The sequence below is a fragment of the Helobdella robusta genome (genome assembly GCF_000326865.2).
Source record: "Helobdella robusta unplaced genomic scaffold HELROscaffold_53, whole genome shotgun sequence".
Taxonomy (NCBI): Eukaryota; Metazoa; Annelida; class Clitellata; order Rhynchobdellida; family Glossiphoniidae; genus Helobdella; species Helobdella robusta.
The window spans coordinates 614627-634935 of NW_008705278.1; the positions used below are offsets into that span (position 1 = coordinate 614627).

Sequence of the window (20309 nt, forward strand, 5' to 3'; positions counted from 1 at the left end):
CGGAGGCTTTGAAATGCAAGACAAGAGTTCTGCTGTTGAAAATTCATCGCGTGGACTTTTTAAATTCAGGAGGTTTATGAATAGATAGTTTAAAAATAATAATTAGCTGGCGATTTTTGTTTCTGAATTTTCAAAATTAGAAGTTCGTAACTCGTAGCTTAAGGAAGATGAAGAGTTCCGCGGTGCTGATGGGGCTCTGCCTCATTGCTCTCGTTGTGATGACCGATGGCCTATCTGTGCATGTAATTACGAATTTTTTAATTTCTAAATTTATTTTATTATTAAATTATAATTAAAAAAATATATAATATAAAAATATAAAATAAGATAAATATAAGATTAACATTTATTTGTAATAATGTTATTACTTTTTTCCATATTTTCAATGAGTAGATACAACTAAATGAATAATTTTTTTATTCTTTAAAACGACGTTCGCATTCGCGATGTTGTTGTTAATCTAATGAACGAATGAACAGCGGTTAAATTTGAACGATTACATTTAAATAATTTTCTTCAAACAGACGTATGACAGAAGTAAGTTTTTTGTTTTAATTCCAAAAAAGAACAAAAAAAATTTATCAAAACGCATTGACATGAAATATCAAATTAATTATTTATTTAATTGATAAATCAATTAATTTATACATTAATTAATACAGTATTAAATAAATTATTGATAATTGACAACTGCAGAAAACAAACTAACAAATTAATTACTGACTTCAGATCTGATGCACCAGAAAAGGTCAGTGGACTTGTCGGGAAATTTATCAGGTTCTTTCAAGGGTGGCGACCGTAGCAGCAGTAATAGCGGCAAGAATAAAAGTGATGGTAGTGGTAAAGGTGGTTCCGGTAAGGGGGGAAATAGTGGTAGTGGCAAAAGTGGGAGAGGAGGTGGTGGAAAAAGTGGAGGGGGAGGTGGTGGCAAGAGTGGTGGTGGTGGAGGTAGAAAAGGTTAAAACATTATTCAACAGACAACATATTCGATATGTTGTCCTACATTAATAAAACATCACTTGGCAAACTACTTATTCAAATAACTCTTTGAGGTGAAAGATGACGTGTTAACTATTAATTGAATGAATTTAATTAACTGTTACTGATGCATTTTTTTATTGGTTATTGGTTTAATGACAATGCTTGAATTCCAAAAAGTGTCTCGATATATCTACGTAATATTTCGTTTCCTCTGTTTGAATCATGTTTCATCTTTGCAACAGAATACTACATTAAAGTGAAATTTGTTTTATTGTTAATAAAAATATTTATAAGAAATAATTGCAATTATCCAACAACACAAATTAAGAAAACTAGTATTGAAGTTTGAAACAGTTCCAGATCATAACTTGAACGTCGCCGATAAAATTAAATGAATGTAAAAGTTGCGTATGGTTAGCGAGCTAGCTCCGATCGAGAAGTTGCCTGGTATGTTTCAAGTGGCTGTATATCTGTGTGTACTTATATGTATTACTGTATTCAACAACCAGTTAAATTCTACTAAATGAAGTATGATGAACAAACATAATAATCGAATGTTAAAAATGTAAAAATTGGAAAAAATTCTTCGTTGTTAAATATTTTAGTTGTCCGAAGAAAAAAAAAAATTTTTTAATGCATTTTATTGAGCAAATCAAGTAAACTCATGTTAATAGTTCATATTCATTCATGCTCATGCCAATGATCGAGCAGCAAGAATTCAGTTTTAAACATCCTCTGCCTGGCAAAGAGCGCAAATTCTTTTGGCACACGGGTAATCGTTAGCCAAGAAAGTGCCGTCCGTTATAAACATGTGCATGAAAAAAAATTAATTATCTTCCAGACAAGAAATGAAAAGTAAATTTCTTTGACATTACGTGGTGGAGCGCGCTAATAAATTTGCGGGCAAATATATTTAATTAATTATATTTAATTGCGTTTTTGTAAATGTTGCCGGTATCGCGTGTATCGGATATTCTAGTTATTGACATATCATTGTTAATTAAATTTCAACTCATTAAGAAACTATTAGTCATGAATTTTTTAAGTTTCTAAATATACAAAAAAATGTGTTCAAATATTTTTTTAGCCAGCAAATGGAAACAAAGTATAAAAATGCATAACATTTCTCAGAAAACAAAAGTATATATTTATATACAATGACTAAAACAGATGAAAAAAATAGAAGATTACAAATGATCAAAGATATTATACAGCCATTAAAAAATAACAAAAACTTTTGAAAAATTATTTATAGAAGTGCTCGTTATAAAAAATATATTAACGGCTTCGAGCCGGAACGTTATTTTTTTCGTTCTGGTTTTCGGTTTCGGTTCGGCAAGCAAAAAATATTTCGGTTCAGTTCCGAGTTTCGTTCCGGCTAAAATATCGGTTTTTTCCGGTTTCGGTTCTGTTCCGGTTCGAAGCCCTGCATTATACCCTCAGTATATTATTGTCATTTTTTTAAAACTCAAATATATCTACTTTGGTACAATTAAAACATTTTCGCCAGACCTGAATAAACATAATATTTGAAATAATATCATACTATTAATATTTCACCACAGGAAACTGAATCGCTGTTTATATGAAGATGTCTTGAGAGATATCATGTCATCTTTAATGACGACAACGCAGAAAAAATGGTTCTTAGGATCAGATTTTTAAATAAGGCAAATGGCAAAGATATTGTAAGTTTTGTTTTGTTGTTGTTTTGCTTTTTTTCAGCTCTTTTATTAATTTTTGTGTATAGTTTCGTATTTTCGATAATACGATTATCTATTTTTAATTTTTTTTAAATAAATTTTCACCAGGTGGAAGAGATAGCTGAAAATCAGCCTGACAAAATGACAGACGACAATTTCCTCAAACTCATTGAGACCAACATGTTGAATGACCTGACATTACAAGGATTCAACAACATTTCAAAAGTTTGTTTGATGTTATTAGGAATGCTTGTGTGGGTTGAGATTGTAAAACAAATAAGTTGTATTGTCTTCTTTGATTAACTAATAATTATTATTAGCTAATTATTTTTTGATTAAACTTTTTGTTTGCAATTTTCTCCAGGTGTACATGGTGCAGCCAACGACAGACGACAAGAAACGCATCATCATTGACGAAAAAGGTTACTATCATAACACACACCAGTATTATTTAAAATTTTTTTAATTAATAGTTGTTTTTCAAGTTTAAAAATGGTTACTATCACAACAACCACACACAAATCACCATAACATGTTACAATATTTTAAATAAAAAACTGTACAACAAGTTTTTATCATAGTTTCAATCATCAATGAGATAGATCATTATATTGACGTTCATGATGTTTGTAATCAATTCATAACTCTACTTCACCTAGGCGAGTGTGTGTCGGGTACAAACAGTAAACCTGAATTGTCAAAGCGCAATGTTTAACTCAGCGGTGACATTGTTCTAGGAGTAACTCTGTCAGTTAAATATTTAAGGGCAACTCCTTTAATACATTTAAAAACCGTTCAAAATATCATGAAAATAACTCTTTTATAAACCGGAAGAGTAAAAAGAATTGGCTTAACGTGATTGTATTTAAGGCCAACTGATACCAATCTTACAGCCAAATTTCGAACAGACTGCAGTTTGGACATAATTACACAAGACATGCCGTAATATAAACTATCGCAATAGTCAATTTTTGAGTGGACAAACAGATGAACTATACTTCAAGAAAGTGCAGGTAACCGTTAATAAATTATTCTTGCTAGTATGACAGTAATTTTAATAATAATGATGATGTTAGAGTAATAATTATGGTTACAATGTTAAGAGTATTGATGGTTTTTGTGTAATGAATTGGTTTTGTTACAAAATGTTAAGATAAATCACATTTGATTAATTTTTTATGTCGTAATAATTGTATCATAAAATATATTTCTAGTCTCGCAATTTTATGCTGCTGACTCTAAAACTAGCTGACTCTGTGAACATAGTATCACCTCAAAAACAAATATCAACGTTAATCACCAAGTTTATTATTATTATACCTTTATTTTTCAAAACGAATATTAAGATAATTCATTGAGTCAGCATTAAAAGTAAAACATTAATCCGATTTCCGCTTATAAAAAAAATAATCAACATATTACAGAGCTGCTAACGTAAAAAATATATCAAATATAAATCACTACACTCACTAATTATCACTACAAATGTCAAATATATAAAAATATGTATCATCTTATATTTTGATCGTCATGGCGAATGATAAACAAGTTGAATTCATTTCTTAATGTCATATCACTTCCAGCTTCCCTGCTTGAATCTTCTCGCCAAACATCGGGAGGCATCGTACGAACGGCGTGTCTCATAGACTTGCTGGAACTGTCCAGCATCACGGCGTGTAAGCACGATATCACGTGCTTACACGCCCTGATGCTGGATAGTTGCTGCAGGTATATGAGACACGATATCATTTTCCATATTTTCACTAACAGTCAAATTGTCGTTTCATTTATTGTCAGAGCATTCTTTGGGTCATTTATCTGCTCTGATCACGACTTTATATTCATCACTTGACATGCGGTTCAACGTCGCTTCGAATAGCTGGACCAAGGCATGTTGTTCATGAAGTAGTTGGGGCAAGTCCGTTCTCTAGCTATAAAAATTCTACGTTTAGGCTTTCTTCGGATATATATATATATATATATATATATATATATATATATATATATTCCGCGTTAGTTAGTTTCCTGTTTAGCCAACTATATATATATACATACTTATATATATATAAATATTAAGTGCGTGATTAAAATCTACGAAATTAAAAATAAATAACTTTTATCTGAATCATAAATTATAAACTGCAATTAAAATATACATAAAGACATTTGAAAACCATGATATTATTAAAATGCTAAGTTTTGAATCACATTCCTCATATGTTGTTAACTACTAAAATACTAATCAGATTAAAGTTAGCAGGATATCAAATTAGCTTCTTTTTTTTGCAAACTCATTTCATAGCATCCATGAGAGCTTTGTAGTAGTAGGAAACTCTAGTAAAGACACTGATTGGACAATAATCTATCTTGGAGTCATCGCCGTAGCTGACTACTCCGATCTGAGTCCATTGAAACCGGGAGTTTCTGCACATCAGAGGTCCTCCGCTGTCACCCTTCAATTTGAGTATTGAATTATTTGCATCAATTTTTATTCACATTGAATTTTTAGTATTTTTCGTAGGTGTAACGAACGCCCTTGATGAATCTTTGCATCAGATTCATTGCATGGGATTGGCAAGGATTAATTTTCATTTAAAACTAATCCCTGCAACAAGAGAACCAGAAACACTAACCATTACACTAATGGCATAGTCATTATCACCTGTTGGCCATTCAAAATGATAGTTGTAATAAATGAAATAAAATGTTATCTTATTTAGCAAATATAAATTTACGGAAACCATCCGTGAAAATGCGATTTTTTAATTGGAACAGTGAACTAAAAAAACAGTTAACAAAAATTCATTTTTTGTTTGTTCGTATGCTAATGTTAAAAATTAATTGAAATTGGTTATGGTACACATTAATCACAAATTCATTAAATTTATATAGAACGTCAGTTAAATCGTAATATTTCAAAAATATTCTACAAATATCTTTGAATCGTTTCAAAATAAAAAATAACCCAACCTCCATTGGTCTGATTCCTATGAATGCTGGCATGAGGCCGGCGCAAAACTGTTTCTCGTAAGTAACGTTAAACTCATTCTCGCTCCTTTGAAGTATTTCAACGTAGCTGGCCAAACACTCGGAGTGAGTCATTACGTTCATCTTGCCTTGCAACAGCAACTTACTCGAAGATATGCCGTCCGCTATGAGAAAGGTTAAAATGTACTGATAGCTTTAATGATTTTAGGAAAGTTTCTGTTTTTTATTCATTAATAAATTATAGTTTAGTTGCATACTAAAATGTTATAGTTTCTAGCTATTCCATAAACTATTCAAAAAGTTTAGTAATTTTATAATATTCTGTAGAAAAATTTTAAACATTTCACAAACCTGGATCAGTTTTCCCGTGCCCAGTAACAACACAAACATCGTAGGCTTCGACGATATTGGGTTGAGCCAGGCAGATTGGTTGAACTGTTTTGTTGAATGTCAGCGGCTCACTAAGTTTAATCAAGGCTATATCGTTAGCCGCAACTGAGGAATTGTATTGAAACAACTTCACTTCATCGACTGTTAATTCTTTGAAGCGCTTGTCAAATAGTCTGTTCGTTCCAACCTGGATGCGATACGCACTATTCTGCCACAGTTCATCTCCACGGCTTGAGAAAGCAAATTATTTCAAATCACCTTGCTATAAAACGCAGTATGATAGACTGTATTAAACGCCGAAATGAAATTTTTTATTTTAACAAGCGTTCGAATAACTTTCTAAATATAAATAATGAATCACTGAAAACAAAGAACAATTTATAAAACTACAAGAGGCAGTGAGCCGCGGTTAGGATCCATCTTTCGCTTAGGATAGTTCCTCCACAAGAAAACAGCGTTTCATTAATGTCAATTATATTTTTGTACATTTGAATCTGCCAGGGCCAGGCGGAATCTTTTGCGATGAAACCATTCCGAATGTAAGTGTCCTTCAAGTCGAAGGAAGCATCTCGCTTGCCGCATTCTTAGTTGAAAATGTATTATTTACTGATTTTAACGTTGAATTTTTGTAAAATATGCATTTTTCAATTAAAAATCTAAATAAATTCCTTTGTGAGAATTGGCAACTTGGAAAAATTTTAACATTAACCTTGCGTGTAACAGCTCAATTCAACATAACGGTTGCTCGGACAGTTGGACCTTGATTTTGAAATGAAAAATGAATGCATGCTAATTTCAACATAGTACATCTTATAATTAACTCACGACGGTTTGAAATTAGCCAAAAAATCAGTTCCATCTGCAAACTTTCCTTCAAAATTTCTCAGCGATTTTGCCGAATTCTGGTACACGGCATTGAATCTAATGCTGCGACTTGAGTTTAAAAATAATATAAATTAAAAAAATTAAATGTAGTAAAAATTTAATCTAATAAAAAAGAATAAAACAAGTGCAAACCTGTATCCCATATTTCTGCAAGCCGCATCGCTGTGCTCATTCAACCATCCGTCAGAACATATAAGATAACCAGACTGATTCTGGTAGACACTCGTCAATAATCCGTATTCATTTATACTCACTTGAACATTTTTATATTTTTACGTGCGATTAAACCAGCTTTTAACTATTCTTATTATTTTGATTCAAAAAAGTAATAGTTTGAAAAAATATATAAAAAACTTTTTTAATATTTTGAATGAACGTACAGCAGTTCTTTTCATCTGAGAGGTCTGAACATTCCGACAAACCGTTGCATCTGAATTCGTTCGGTACACACACCTTCAACTTTTGACACTTGAACTGGTTTGGTCTGCATGTGACTTTGTTGGAAATAATTTTTAAAAAAGTTTCTTAAAAATTTTCAAGTTAGGGTTAGTTAGCAGTGTATAAAGCTGGCATAACTGACTGTATTTGAAGTTTTAGGTACATATTTTAAAAAACTGTTCTAGAAAGCTTCAAAAATGTTGTATAAACTTCTTTTATATAAACTTCTCGATTGTTCTATAAGGTTACACATATTTAATAGAATCTCAAAGTGTAAAATTTTAAAATTATTTTGTAGTGGTCATCGTTTTTTGAAAAACAATTCGATTAATGTGCTGAATAGTTTTCATACAACAATTCTTGAGACATGTGACACGATGTATATCATTTGAAATACGTCAAAAACAGGATCTTGAATAAAAGTTTGTGATATTATTATTTTTATTAATGCTTATGAAACTTAAATATTTAAACTTCTACTTTAAAGTGTTTGATGATAACTTTGAAAACTTAATAGTTCTTATTAAAAAAAAAGATATTATTAAAATTGAGTTATGCACGAATATTCTCGACTACAACAAGCCGTTCACTACTTCAACAAAATGCTTTTATTTAACATATACAAACACAAATGATTCATTGGCCCGCACGTACACACACAAAAAAACACACACACACTCACACACATTGAGATAAATAAATCTATCAGCGTACACACACACACAAGCACACACACACACACGCATTCACGAAGAATTAATCCCAAGTGATAATATTTAAGCTCTGTCTGAAACCATTAAGACAGTCCAACGCACAACCATCCATTATTATTATTATTTAACAGTTGTTAGCATTAAACGTAGATAATAAATTATTTTTTAAGAGTTTAAATATAATTTAATTAACTTTCTTATTTTGGTTTTTCATGCAGTATATAAGTTATGTTTCAAGTTTTTTTAAAGAGAATAAATACAAAACTCAATAAAATAATTTTAGTTGTGTTATTCATCAATGTTTACCCAAAAAAGGTTTTATTTCAATATTTGTTTGCCAAGCAAACACATCTCAGTAATTAAACATCACATGACAAATGGGAGCAAATGCACTTTTCAATTTATCGTTTAAACCTGTTAAACCTGTTATGTTTAATATAATAGACCAATATTTTTTGACTTTATTCATTTAAATATGTCAGCAACATATTAATATTATATCAATCTTATAGGCATAATATTTTTTAGGATAAACAAATATTTACGTTAATGTTGTCGAGAATGCATTTGCCCCCTTATCTCTATTTCCAAGTCTACGCTTAATTTGCAATGTTTATTTAGTTTTAATTTCATTGTTGTTTTATTATTATGTTACATACATGTATGTTTTTAGCTGAATATGTATTTATTATTTCTTTTTTATTATAACTTTTTTGTGTATCTGTTTATGGCTTTGGATAATTTCATAGGAACAGAACTTTATTGATTCAACTCAAAACATTTACAATGTCGACTAGTAGTAAAACATTTCAAAGATCTACTGCGAAAGAAGCAAAAAAATGATATTAGAATTAGATATCTCGTCATCTGAGGCATGTGAAGATGGAAGTTCATGGAATGAAACAGCAGACAGAGCACGCTCAAATTGTTGAAACTAGCAAAGATGTATCCTCTAGACTAGTCTAGTCTAATGAAACTGGAAGTGTAAATTAGATGATGAAATTGACACAATCAGAAATAGACAGAGATTTAGATAATGATTTAGATTTGATGGCTGCTCATTTGTATGAATCCAAAAATGGACAAAAGGTTTGGTTGAAATCTCCATATTTACCTGGACGTCAACCTAACCAAAATGTCGTGAAACAACTGCCAGGTCCAACTACTTTTGCTCGAACTAAATCGGATTCAATTGTTTTTAAGTTGAATGTGCTTATGACAAAACATGATAAATACTATTTTGAAAATGTCAAACATCAAGGGCTTTAGAGTGTTTGACAACAGATGAATTCAACGCATTTATTAGCATCTAAATAGTAAATGAGAATATTTTGATGAATTATGAATTTTTTATTATTATTCATCTAGGCTTTCTATTTTTGGTTTGTCTTATGATAGCATAGTCGCTAGAAGGTTAAGTAGTTATGCACACACAATAAACTCGTTTCATACTGAATCAAGCACGGTTACACGCAGCCACAAAGACACAGACACACACATAGCTACGCATACGCACACTAACTAAACTCCAACGCACATACATTCAAGTTGACACAAACAAACAAACCGCGCAAAACATTTCAATTACTAATTTCAATTTTTTGGGCATATTTATATGGAAAAGTTTGAAAATATCCAGAACTTACTGCACAAACTTTCATTTTCGTCGTCACCTCGCGGACAATCCTTGGATCCGTCACACAGCCAGTCTCGGTGTATGCATTCGCCAGAGATCGAACACTTGTATTGAAATGTCATGCAAGCTTGTTTTTGAATTATTTGTTAATTTCTCGTTAAAACCTTCCTATCACAGTTATTTATATTATTTTTTTTTAAATAATTCTTAGATGTAAGAAGTTAATAAACATTGGATATTTGAAATTATTGAAAACAACAAGTCATCATCAAACTGACTGCATTCCTTCTCGTCTGAATTATCCGGACAATGTTTTATCCCATCGCAAATGTAATTCTTCGTGACACATTTTGAAGTATTGTAACACCACAGGTCCCCATATCTCATACAAGTTTGACTTAAGTAGTTGTCTTGAAGTTGATAGGGAAAATATCTAGTTGTCTTATCAAATCAACCATTTTAGATTATGTGTAATAGGCTTATATTTATTAAATTTTTCAATTAACTTACTCTATAAAATGTAAAATGCTGATTAAAATGTATATCTCAAATTGAAAAATCATAAAATTTGAGCACTAAAGTTCCATGACTAGAAAATAAGCTTTTGGTGAGGGCATAACTAGTTTATAACGGTCCGCGTCTTTTTTTAAAAATGGTTTTTGTCGAATTCTCATTTGTTCAATACATCAAATAGATAATTTTATAAAGTTCATGCAGAATGCTATCAAAACAATCAAAACAGGTTAAAATAAAAACAACAGAATATTTTATTAGGCTAACGTACCGCAATTATGTTCATCCGAGTTGTCTCCACAATCGTTTTCACCATCACAAACTTTGTTGTTTGGGATGCATTTTTGGTTGATTGGACATGTAAATTGACTGGATGTACATTTCTTTTTTTCTTAAGTGATTGGAATTTTTATTTCTTGTTTGTGAAAAATTTTTGTCTTTCAGTCTAACGAATCAAATTTGCTATTGAAATGAACAAACCACTTCCATTTTGAGTAAATAAAAATTGTTATCAGCACAAGCGATAAACTTTTTAAAAACTTTCTGAATTTATACCGAACGATATTGAAATAAAAATAAGTTTTTGAGGGCAACTAACGACAATCGCTTTCGTCAGACCGATCCTCACAATCCCTAATTCCATCGCAAACCCACTCCTTTGTGATGCACTGACCACTGGAGCATTGGAACTGATTGCTATAAGGGCACGATGCTACCGTTTCATCTGTTTTAATTTTTTTTGTTAGAGATTTTGCAAAACTCATGAAATATATATATATATAAAGCAATTGAATATTCTTAAAAAAAATTATTATCTTTATAGAATTATTTATTTTATAACAAAAACACGACTGTAGGTATGTGAAAATGAAGATTTAAAGCTAAAAAGTTACTTCGCCCATATGAAAAATAAAAGAATAAATTATTCCAATATTGAATGTTCAAACAATAAATATTACAAAAAAAGAGCTGAGAACAATATTAACTCACGAATGCATATGATGGCAAGAGAGAGAGAAACGCAGATCCCATAAAAAACTGTGTTCAACATCGTCAATCAAAGTAATTTTTTATCAACCAAAAAAATGTAGGTTGTCAAAATGTAATTTATGAAAAAAAAAAACCGTTTAATGTATATTTTATTACCCAGTAGCATTTATAACCAACATTTAACACTTAGTTAGTTATATAATGCGAAATAAAAAGCTACCTTATATTTTGTTACCGTAAGCAAACAATGGATCAGCTTCGAAAAGCAGCCTAAACCCAACTTAGCGCTATATGAGAATTCAGTCTAATATAAAGAAACCTATAGTCGATACATTCAACTGAGTGCAAATTTACATATCATCTACCTACATCTATTTTGTTGAGCTCGATCGAATTTACCTAGTTGTTTTAGTAAAGATACATGATTGCACTTATTTCAATAACAAACAAAATTGGTTCCAACACGCTACCTTGTGGAACCCCATTAGTAACACCAAAGTTGTCTGACGAAGAAACATTATTTTTCAAATAATCAGCGATCCTAACCAAATCAATCACTCTGTAAGACTTTAATTTAAGTATAAGCTTATCATGTGGAACTTTATCAAAAGCCTTCTCAAAATCAGTATATATAACATCCACTTCTCCACCCCCATCAATTATCAAACTTTATTCATCCAACATCTTTAGCAACAACAAAACAGCAGATTTCCCAGGCATAAATCCAAATTGTCTACAATTAAATTATTGTCCTCAAAATGATTCATCAAACGATCTTTAATTACTGACTCCAAGACCTCCAAGAAATTTATAATAAATAAATTTTACATAACACTTATAATTTTTTTGATTAACTCTATCAACAGTATACCTTCAATGAGCGTTGCAAACAAACCAAAAACGGCCGTCAGAGCTAGGAATTGTTTGGAACAAGACTACATTTCTGAGATTTCCAAAAAAAGAATACATTCACAGTGCTAGACATGAGAATTTTTATATAGGCTTTTAAATGATAAAATATTTATTGAGTTTTTGTTGAGTTTCTGTTCAAAAAGTTGTTATTCACAATTTTTTTGCTCAGACGCGTCGAAATGGCGTGCGAGCTGAATTAAAAAATTGATTTACGTTACGAAGAAGCAACATCAAGACAACAAATTTAAAACAAAATTTTTTTGCTTGGTTAGTGATAACAAAAAATAATTTTTTTATTGCCTTATAATTTTCTAATGTTTTCACATACCCTGCATTCACTGCTCATTGACGATTACTACATTCTACTGGTATTGTTATAGCGCTTACTGATTGTATACAGTTTCAGCAAACTTATGAAAATACTTTTGAAAGAAAATAATAAAGAGATGTGCTAAAACAATGTAGAAAAAATCTTAAGAGATATGTATAAGATTGGAAAGTTAAAAAAAACAAAAGCAACAATGTATTTTTTATAGCTTACGGTGGTGATAACATGATCTAAAGAATGAGTCCAATGCATTGATGTGATAATGAATAATATTGAAAACAACAGCACCAACAACAACAACATTAACAACAACAGCAGCAGCAACAACAACAACATCAACAACAACAGCAACAGCAACAACTATATGGACAATAACAACAACAACATCAACAACCAAAACAACATCGACAATAACAATAACATCAACAACAACAACAACTTTAACAACAACGGCCGAAACAACATCGACATTAACAACAGCAACATCATCAAAAACAACAAAAACAACAATAGCAACAACAACAACATCAACAACAGCACATCATAAAACATCTTGATGGGTCCGTACTGCCTCCTAAATACTGAACAAGAGCGATAAAGTATTTTTTAAAGATGTTGATTGATATGGATCGATTGCGATAAAAAATGTAAGAAGACAAATACTGAGACCGGCCATTGAAATACCATTCGTCTGGTAGACTTTTCTATTGATGTCTAGCCAGGAATGACCTTAAAATGTTATGGGGACTATTCCTTCTATTACCTTACCTAAGTCTGAATCTTTTAATTAATTTTTTAGTCCAAGTTTTATTTTAGATTTTAGCTTGTCTCTTTCTTTTCAGTTTTGCAGTGTTGCTGAAGGTCATTACTTTCATCTACGTAAAACAAAAAACCCTTGCTTGCCCTTCTTTAGTGATCCTACTCTTTTCCTTTTTGTTACCTTTTTAGTTTTATTAAGGATTGATTACTGTAACTCGCTCTACTATGACCTTCCTGATTCTACACTCTATGTTTTAAGTGAAGCTGTTAACTCTGATGCTCATCTAGTAATTCGTGCCTCTTTCTTTTTTTATATATCTCCCTCCATATCTTGTTCTCTTGCCCTAGCTACCTATAAAAAATAGAATAATTTTTATAATTTGCACATTAATGTATAAGTTTCAATTTAAATTATCTCCTAAGTACTTATCAGATATATTAATTGAACCTAAACGTGCCGGTTTACGATGTTTTTCTTGCTCCCACTTCTTTTTAAATCCTGTTAAATACTTTTATGTCAAATCTGCGTTTGCTTGTTTTGACCCTTTTCTCTGAAACTTTTTATTTCAATCTCTAATTACTTCTCTATCATTTATGATTTATGAAGTTTACAGCGGATCTCAAGACCCATCTGTTTGTTAAATTTATTGAGGGCACTGTTGTCGCGGGAACGACGCTTCAAAATCTTATTGACTGATGGGAATGATTATTGTAACTTGCTCTACTATGGTTTTCCTGACTCTAAACTCTATCCTTTAATGGATACTTAGTGAAACAACAACAACAACATCCACAGCAACAGCATCAACGACTGCCCGACTTCAGATCGGTCCGTGAAAAAGAGCTGTTTATTCACAATTCAACTTTTTAACGCCCTGAGCTAGAACCACTTAAATAGATAATTAATTAGAATAGTAAGAATTTGACATTTCTATAGATGGATAGATGTGTTAAATTTTACATTTTCTATATTTTCGAAATTTTCTTGCACTTGCCTTATATGCATCCGATAAATTATGTCAAGAGGGAATATTTCTTGAGACAAAAGATTTGAATTATTTTATATTAAACTTTAAATTGATAAAATTTTTTAATGCGTTTTCTTTAACAAATCGAAAAGATTTAAGCTAAAAGTTCATTTTCGATCAATTAAAATTTAATTTTAAATTTCCTCTGCTTGGCAAAGAGCGCAAACTTTGTTGCTGCACGGAAAATCGTTAGCAATCAATTTGCCATCCACTGAGTACATATGCACGCAATCTTCATTGCTCATGTAATCATCCGGTTGGCCGGAAGCCCAGTTCAGTATGTTAGCTACCTTTCCGCAGTCGCAGGTGTTAAAAGCATATATCGAAGGTTTGGCCGTGTTCCAGTAGAAGGTTTTAGTTTTGTCTTTTCTGCGACCAGCTGTCCAAAAGCCATACACACTACCTGTACATTTTCCTGTCAAATTAATTTAAACAAAAATTTAAATGAAAAAGTGTAATAGAGTAAAAACTAACCGGTGAAGTTTTTGTTCAAGTAATTGTTTAGACTATTCACGAACGGCATCGTATTGACGATTGCCAGGTTAGCGTTCAGATTTGAACATGCTGTGTATGCTTCCTCAGCCGTCTGCGGATTCGTCAGCATCTTCATACATCTTCCTTCCACACCCTCAAAACCCTTTGGACAACCTCCTGTGTTGGGACAAATTTGTTTTGCATATTTTTTATGAAAAATTAAACTTCAACTTTAATAAAAAATGATGGAATGGCTAAAATAATCTACAATAAAATTGGTATAAAATTGAATGTTTTTTAATAGTAATTTATTTAAAAGTTTTAAATAGTAATTTATCTAATTTATCACCAACAAATTAACATCAACTAATTAACATCACCAACATACCTTCAATGAGTTCTGCAAACAAACCAAAAACCGCCAACAAAGCTAAGAATTTTCTTGAACAAGACATCGTATTTGAGTTTTCAAGGAATGATAAAACAACTTGAAGATGATGCATCCTAATATAGTGTTTTAAATGATAAATAATCAATAAGTTTTTTCTCTTTTTGAAATGTAAAAATGACTCTTCTGAAGTTTTTCTCGTCTCGACGTTAGGGGATGGCGTGTAAGATGATTGATGTAATTTCTCGCTTGAAAGGAGTCAAGACGACAAAATGAACGAACATCACATTTTCGATCGATAAGTGATATTAGAAGAAAATAATATTTATATGTTTAGTTTTTTATTTTTACAACATTTTTATTCTTCTTTTCCGAGGTTTTTTTAAATAATATCTGCTAAATACTTATGAGTAATAACTACGATGTGAAATACAATCATTAACGTGGTAATGGGTATAGTGTTACTACTGTTTAAAAAATCTCCCAGTTACCATGCGTGTTACACTTCCAAAGCATATGATCAGTTATTTTGCTGTAAATTTACAGAAATTTGAAGGTTTGTTGAGGGCTAACAAAACTTTTTTTAAAGTCAATCGGCATTACACATGTATTTGCATGAACTCATCTGCGAATGAAGTAAAAGTTAAAGTTCTACAAATATTTCTAGGATTAATTCAAACGGAGCAATTTTTAAAATAAAAGTTGAGGAAAAAATTATCACTTCATATTTCTTAACAAACCATCAGCCCTGAAATTTTCTCTCATGGCTTCGTTGAAACCCCTCTGCACTCATCTCAAATTTTTTGCTTAAGAAAATCGACTACGACGAAAAAAAACTACGTGTTTACCATTATGAGTAAAAACATGTTTTCAAGAAAATAAAAACGACGCTATAATTTTTATAAGACGTTTAATATTATTGTTTACTTACAATGATAACAACATTTAAAAATATGACATGGGACAAATAACAGTGATGTTGAAGACAACGCATCACAAACTATCTCGATAACAACAGCTGCGTGAAAAAGACGTTGAATGCGATCGATTAAAATAACACGACACGTGTTTCATGGTACTTCACTACTGACCATACAGTGAAGCACCAATGATATTAAGATTATCACGCAATGAAAAATGTTGATGAACGCATTAGAATAACAAGAAATAAAAATCAAATATTGTCAATCAAGGTAGACACGATGGTAATATCGATCATTCGGATCTGATATCAACTATCTTCAACCATTGATTTGAAGCAGCCATCTTCCTTTTCACACGACGTACACATGTATTTATGTGCACGCGCAAGCAGCACATCATATACGCTGAGTATGTGATAGCCATTGGAATGTTTTGACTCAGTGCGCATTTGGACCACTTGAGCCATCTCGCCGGCCAACATGCGACAACTTAAGTCGTCTACTTATTTACCAGCCTCGAAAGGATGGACGGCTGGGTAGGTCGGGGGTCGGCTACCTGAATGAACCTTTAGAAACTGCAGGATTCGAACCCGGGTCGTGGGAGTGATAAACGGACATAATCTTCGTTAAGGAATTTACGTTTAAGACAGTTCGTCGGTGTCTTTGATTTGGCCTAGATGAGGTTCTTAAGTTATTCCAATTTAGGCTACATGTCGCCAAATATTTGCATCAAAGTATTACAGTTCGAAAAAATTTCCAACGGAAAACTTTAAATTGTTTATTATTGCATATAAGAGAGGGGAGATGGATCATTAACTCTTTTATTAAATTTTAAATTCCAATAAAAATTTCTTAGTACGAAGCTAGCAATGAAATGGATTTTGTTTTTTTTTCATAAATGGACAATTTATTTATTTATACAAATAATACTAGATTACATCAAAATAAACAGAAAATAGTAATGATCAGACATGAAAAAATGAACAAATCATTTAATATATTGATTACATATTAAACGTTTATAGTGAGTTGACATAAAAATATAAACAATGACTAATCATATTTCCACTACATTTATTTACACACACACAGACAGACACGCACACGGACACAAACACACACAATTAGAAAAAAACTCCAAACGATCACAATCATTAGACAAAAAAATACTTTATTCATTTACCGAAAAAACTTGATAAATTACAAGCGATTTTTTAAAGAACGATAATGATAATGAAAACTGAATTAATGTTTAAAAATTATGAAGAAAATAAATTTTTTTCAAAATAGAACACAAGTGAAAATAGCTCAGACTGTTAGTTGGCTCATTAGGCTTTCAACAGAAAAAGACTTGACGTTATCGTTTGGAGAAACTTTTCACGTTTTTTGTTGCTGAATCTTAACAAACCAAATCTCACCCAAAATTGATAATTAGATAAAGTATAAGTAAAAAAAAGCACAATAGATATTTTAGGAATAAGTTAAAAACAAAATGCCTATTTCTTCAACATCAAATTTTAAATTGATTAATAGTAATTAAATTATTATTATTAAACTGTCTACCCACCTATAAATTTATTTATTCGTCTACCGTTCATCTATTTAAACATTCATCTATTAACCAACTCATTCACCCACTTATCCATCCAACCATCTACAAGCTTTTCAAGAAAAATAGTCCAAAGACATTAGTTTTATTCGTTACAATATGATTTGCAATGCGATAAAAATATCAATGTAACAAAACGAATTATTATCAGGTGTTAAAAATGTTAAACAGAAAAAATTCCCAATTTAACCTTAATTCCAGCCAAAAAGTTATTAAAGTTGATACAACATAATGACAAAGTAAAGGAATTTATAGCCATATTTAATATTGAGTCACAATAGATGAAAAAATATATAAGATCTTGTTTCGATTCTAAAAGAAAATAAAAAAAATAATATGTTTATTTGAAGTTTTTTGGTAAAGTTACCAAATGTACCACAAAATTCTGATCTGATTAACAATTCTTTTTTCATATATATTTGGAAATTAATTGGAGATAGGAGATTTCTTCAGGCAGTTAACAACTAATCCCCTAAAGACCGATGAAACTATAAAATTTACTGGTCCGTTTGCAAATTACGACAAGACGGTTTCATTTGCAACGCTTTAAAATTCCCTATCCCTTAAACCTTTACATCAAGCCTTTGTTAAAATACTCTTAGAGATATTTCGCTTCAGATTAACTTATTTATTAAGACTATTTGATCAAAATGACGTCATCAAAGGAGTACCTAAATAAAAAACAAACAATGATTACTTATAGTATACATTTTTTTTTTACAATAATTAATCCTCCGAGAACTGTTTAGGAGTGAATTGTAGACTAGGAAATAATTTATACAATGTCTTGTTGAATATTTTAGATTTCAAAACAAAATGCTATACGACAGCCATGGAATTTTGAACAGGAATTGCCCTATCGCACGTAGTCTTTCCATCACAGGCTCTAAACAAAAATAAGACTAACTAACATTGAAGTGACATCTCCAAAATATTTTATATGGGAATTCATCGAATGACAGAATAATAATTGCAGATATTTTTATAATGACAACTAATGCTTCCCGGTCAAGTTCACTTACTATAGTTCAATCCCTACAATCAAATTCCATTTTCTTCTTCGTTATGCAGCTTTAGCTGACGTGCGCAGAACTATATACACATAATTCCATACTTATATCTAGACTTCCAGGCCAAAAAGCTGTACTATCCACACCACTCGACGTACAAATATATTTCGCAGGCCCACTTAGTTATATAATGCGAAATGAAAAGAACTACCTTATATTTTGTTACCGTAAGCAAACAATGGATCAGCTTCGAATGAACGCTTACGTTAAGCATTATATTTTAAAATGCTATGGCGATTGTAACTTGAAGTTTTATCAACACAAACACACAGACACCACAAACACACACACGCACACAAACAATCAACCACACATACACAACGCGCACAGCATACATAAACTTATCGACAAGCCGCCTAAACCCAACTTAGCGCTATATGAAAATTCAGTCTAATCTAATGAAATCTATAGTCGAAATATTCAAAAGAGTGCAAATTTACATATCATCTACCTACATCTATTATGATGAACTCGATCGAATTTACCTGGTTGTTTTAGTAAAGATACATGATTGTTTCATTAAACATACAATCATCATTTCAAAAGACTGCATAAGAATAAACACAGAACATTAAAACAGTTGTTGAATCACATCAAAATTTAATTTTTTTCACCAAAACTAAAAAATTACGGTTAAAATCCGTACAAATATCCGCATTGTCACAAAAGTTTAATGAATATTATTGTTTTGTTTCTAGATAAAACATTCATTTCCGCTGCACTTATTTCAATAGTATTTTCACTCTCCTGATTTTATTGAATTTTCATTATATAAGTTTGTATGAGGTTTCTTTTTTGAATAAAAAGTTAATTAAAAGAGAATATTCAGTACAATAAAATTTTAACATATTCAAATACTAATAAAATAATCCATATTGTTTTAATGAGTCCTGTTATTACAGCCGTTTTACGATTACTAACCGCATATCACTACAGAATATTGAATAGTTGTAAAAGTAATTAACGTTGCAAATTAATTAATAATCAACAGTGATTAAAATATTACGATTCTGCTGAGTTTTATTGATTTCCAAGCGTTTTATTGGCAGGGTCGTAATGTGTTTTACTGGACGGCTATAGTTAGAATATTAAAACATATGCTAAACATGTGTGTGGTTGCATATGTTCTATTAGATCAAAGAGATTCAAATTGATTTTTTTTACAATTTTTATACAGTAAATTCATTAGACAACCGTCGCCTATATAATTCAGAGATTCCTATTGTTTAACACTTTCAATGAATTATCACTTTGATTATACTTCCTCAAGATAAAATTTAACACTTAGCTTTGTTGCTACTACTATTGGCTCTAGATATTGTACTACTTTTAAAATCTCATTGATGTATTTGAAAAAATTACAAAATTCAAATATATTGAAGATTTGACGACTTTCAAGAATAAGAATTTGAGTTGATATAGAGTCACGTATTATAGGTCAACAATTCAAAATAGATACAAATCATCAACGTTTCAAAATTTCAACGTTGCAGGATTGCGCATGACCACATCATTTTGTATGCCTAAAATCCTAAACTAACTAAACTAAAACGTTTTTAGAATTTATAAATTTTCATTTTA

General features: G+C 30.9%; 5 protein-coding genes across 5 annotated transcripts; 2 read left to right on the forward strand and 3 right to left on the reverse strand.

Moving 5' to 3' along the window:
• Nucleotides 1-167: 167 nt before the first annotated feature.
• On the forward strand, nucleotides 168-962 carry HELRODRAFT_179291 (hypothetical protein; the record flags this gene model as incomplete). The annotated part of the gene is made up of 3 exons (XM_009028136.1): nucleotides 168-242; nucleotides 525-537; nucleotides 730-962. The coding sequence occupies 3 exons, from the start codon at nucleotides 168-170 to the stop codon at nucleotides 960-962; spliced, it is 321 nt and encodes a 106-aa protein (XP_009026384.1).
• A 1845-nt stretch (nucleotides 963-2807) lies between these two features.
• HELRODRAFT_148123 (hypothetical protein) lies at nucleotides 2808-3108 on the forward strand (the record flags this gene model as incomplete). The annotated part of the gene is made up of 2 exons (XM_009028137.1): nucleotides 2808-2909; nucleotides 3049-3108. Coding segments are annotated over 2 exons (162 nt in total), but the record flags the coding sequence as incomplete, so codon positions are not given.
• Nucleotides 3109-4000: 892 nt separating this feature from the next.
• HELRODRAFT_193530 (hypothetical protein) lies at nucleotides 4001-7550 on the reverse strand (the record flags this gene model as incomplete). Its single annotated transcript, XM_009028138.1, has 11 exons — nucleotides 4001-4370; nucleotides 4419-4647; nucleotides 4680-5137; nucleotides 5655-5836; nucleotides 6024-6292; nucleotides 6453-6645; nucleotides 6772-6821; nucleotides 6888-6995; nucleotides 7080-7200; nucleotides 7328-7431; nucleotides 7528-7550. 9 exons carry the CDS (start codon nucleotides 7548-7550, stop codon nucleotides 4976-4978), a joined length of 1212 nt encoding a protein of 403 aa, XP_009026386.1. The 3' UTR covers nucleotides 4001-4370; nucleotides 4419-4647; nucleotides 4680-4975.
• A 2159-nt stretch (nucleotides 7551-9709) lies between these two features.
• Nucleotides 9710-11011, reverse strand: HELRODRAFT_179294 (hypothetical protein; the record flags this gene model as incomplete). Its single annotated transcript, XM_009028139.1, has 4 exons — nucleotides 9710-9861; nucleotides 10013-10144; nucleotides 10519-10638; nucleotides 10846-11011. The coding sequence occupies 4 exons, from the start codon at nucleotides 11009-11011 to the stop codon at nucleotides 9710-9712; spliced, it is 570 nt and encodes a 189-aa protein (XP_009026387.1).
• Nucleotides 11012-14398: 3387 nt separating this feature from the next.
• HELRODRAFT_179295 (hypothetical protein) lies at nucleotides 14399-15193 on the reverse strand (the record flags this gene model as incomplete). Its single annotated transcript, XM_009028140.1, has 3 exons — nucleotides 14399-14679; nucleotides 14739-14915; nucleotides 15127-15193. 3 exons carry the CDS (start codon nucleotides 15191-15193, stop codon nucleotides 14399-14401), a joined length of 525 nt encoding a protein of 174 aa, XP_009026388.1.
• Nucleotides 15194-20309: the final 5116 nt, after the last annotated feature.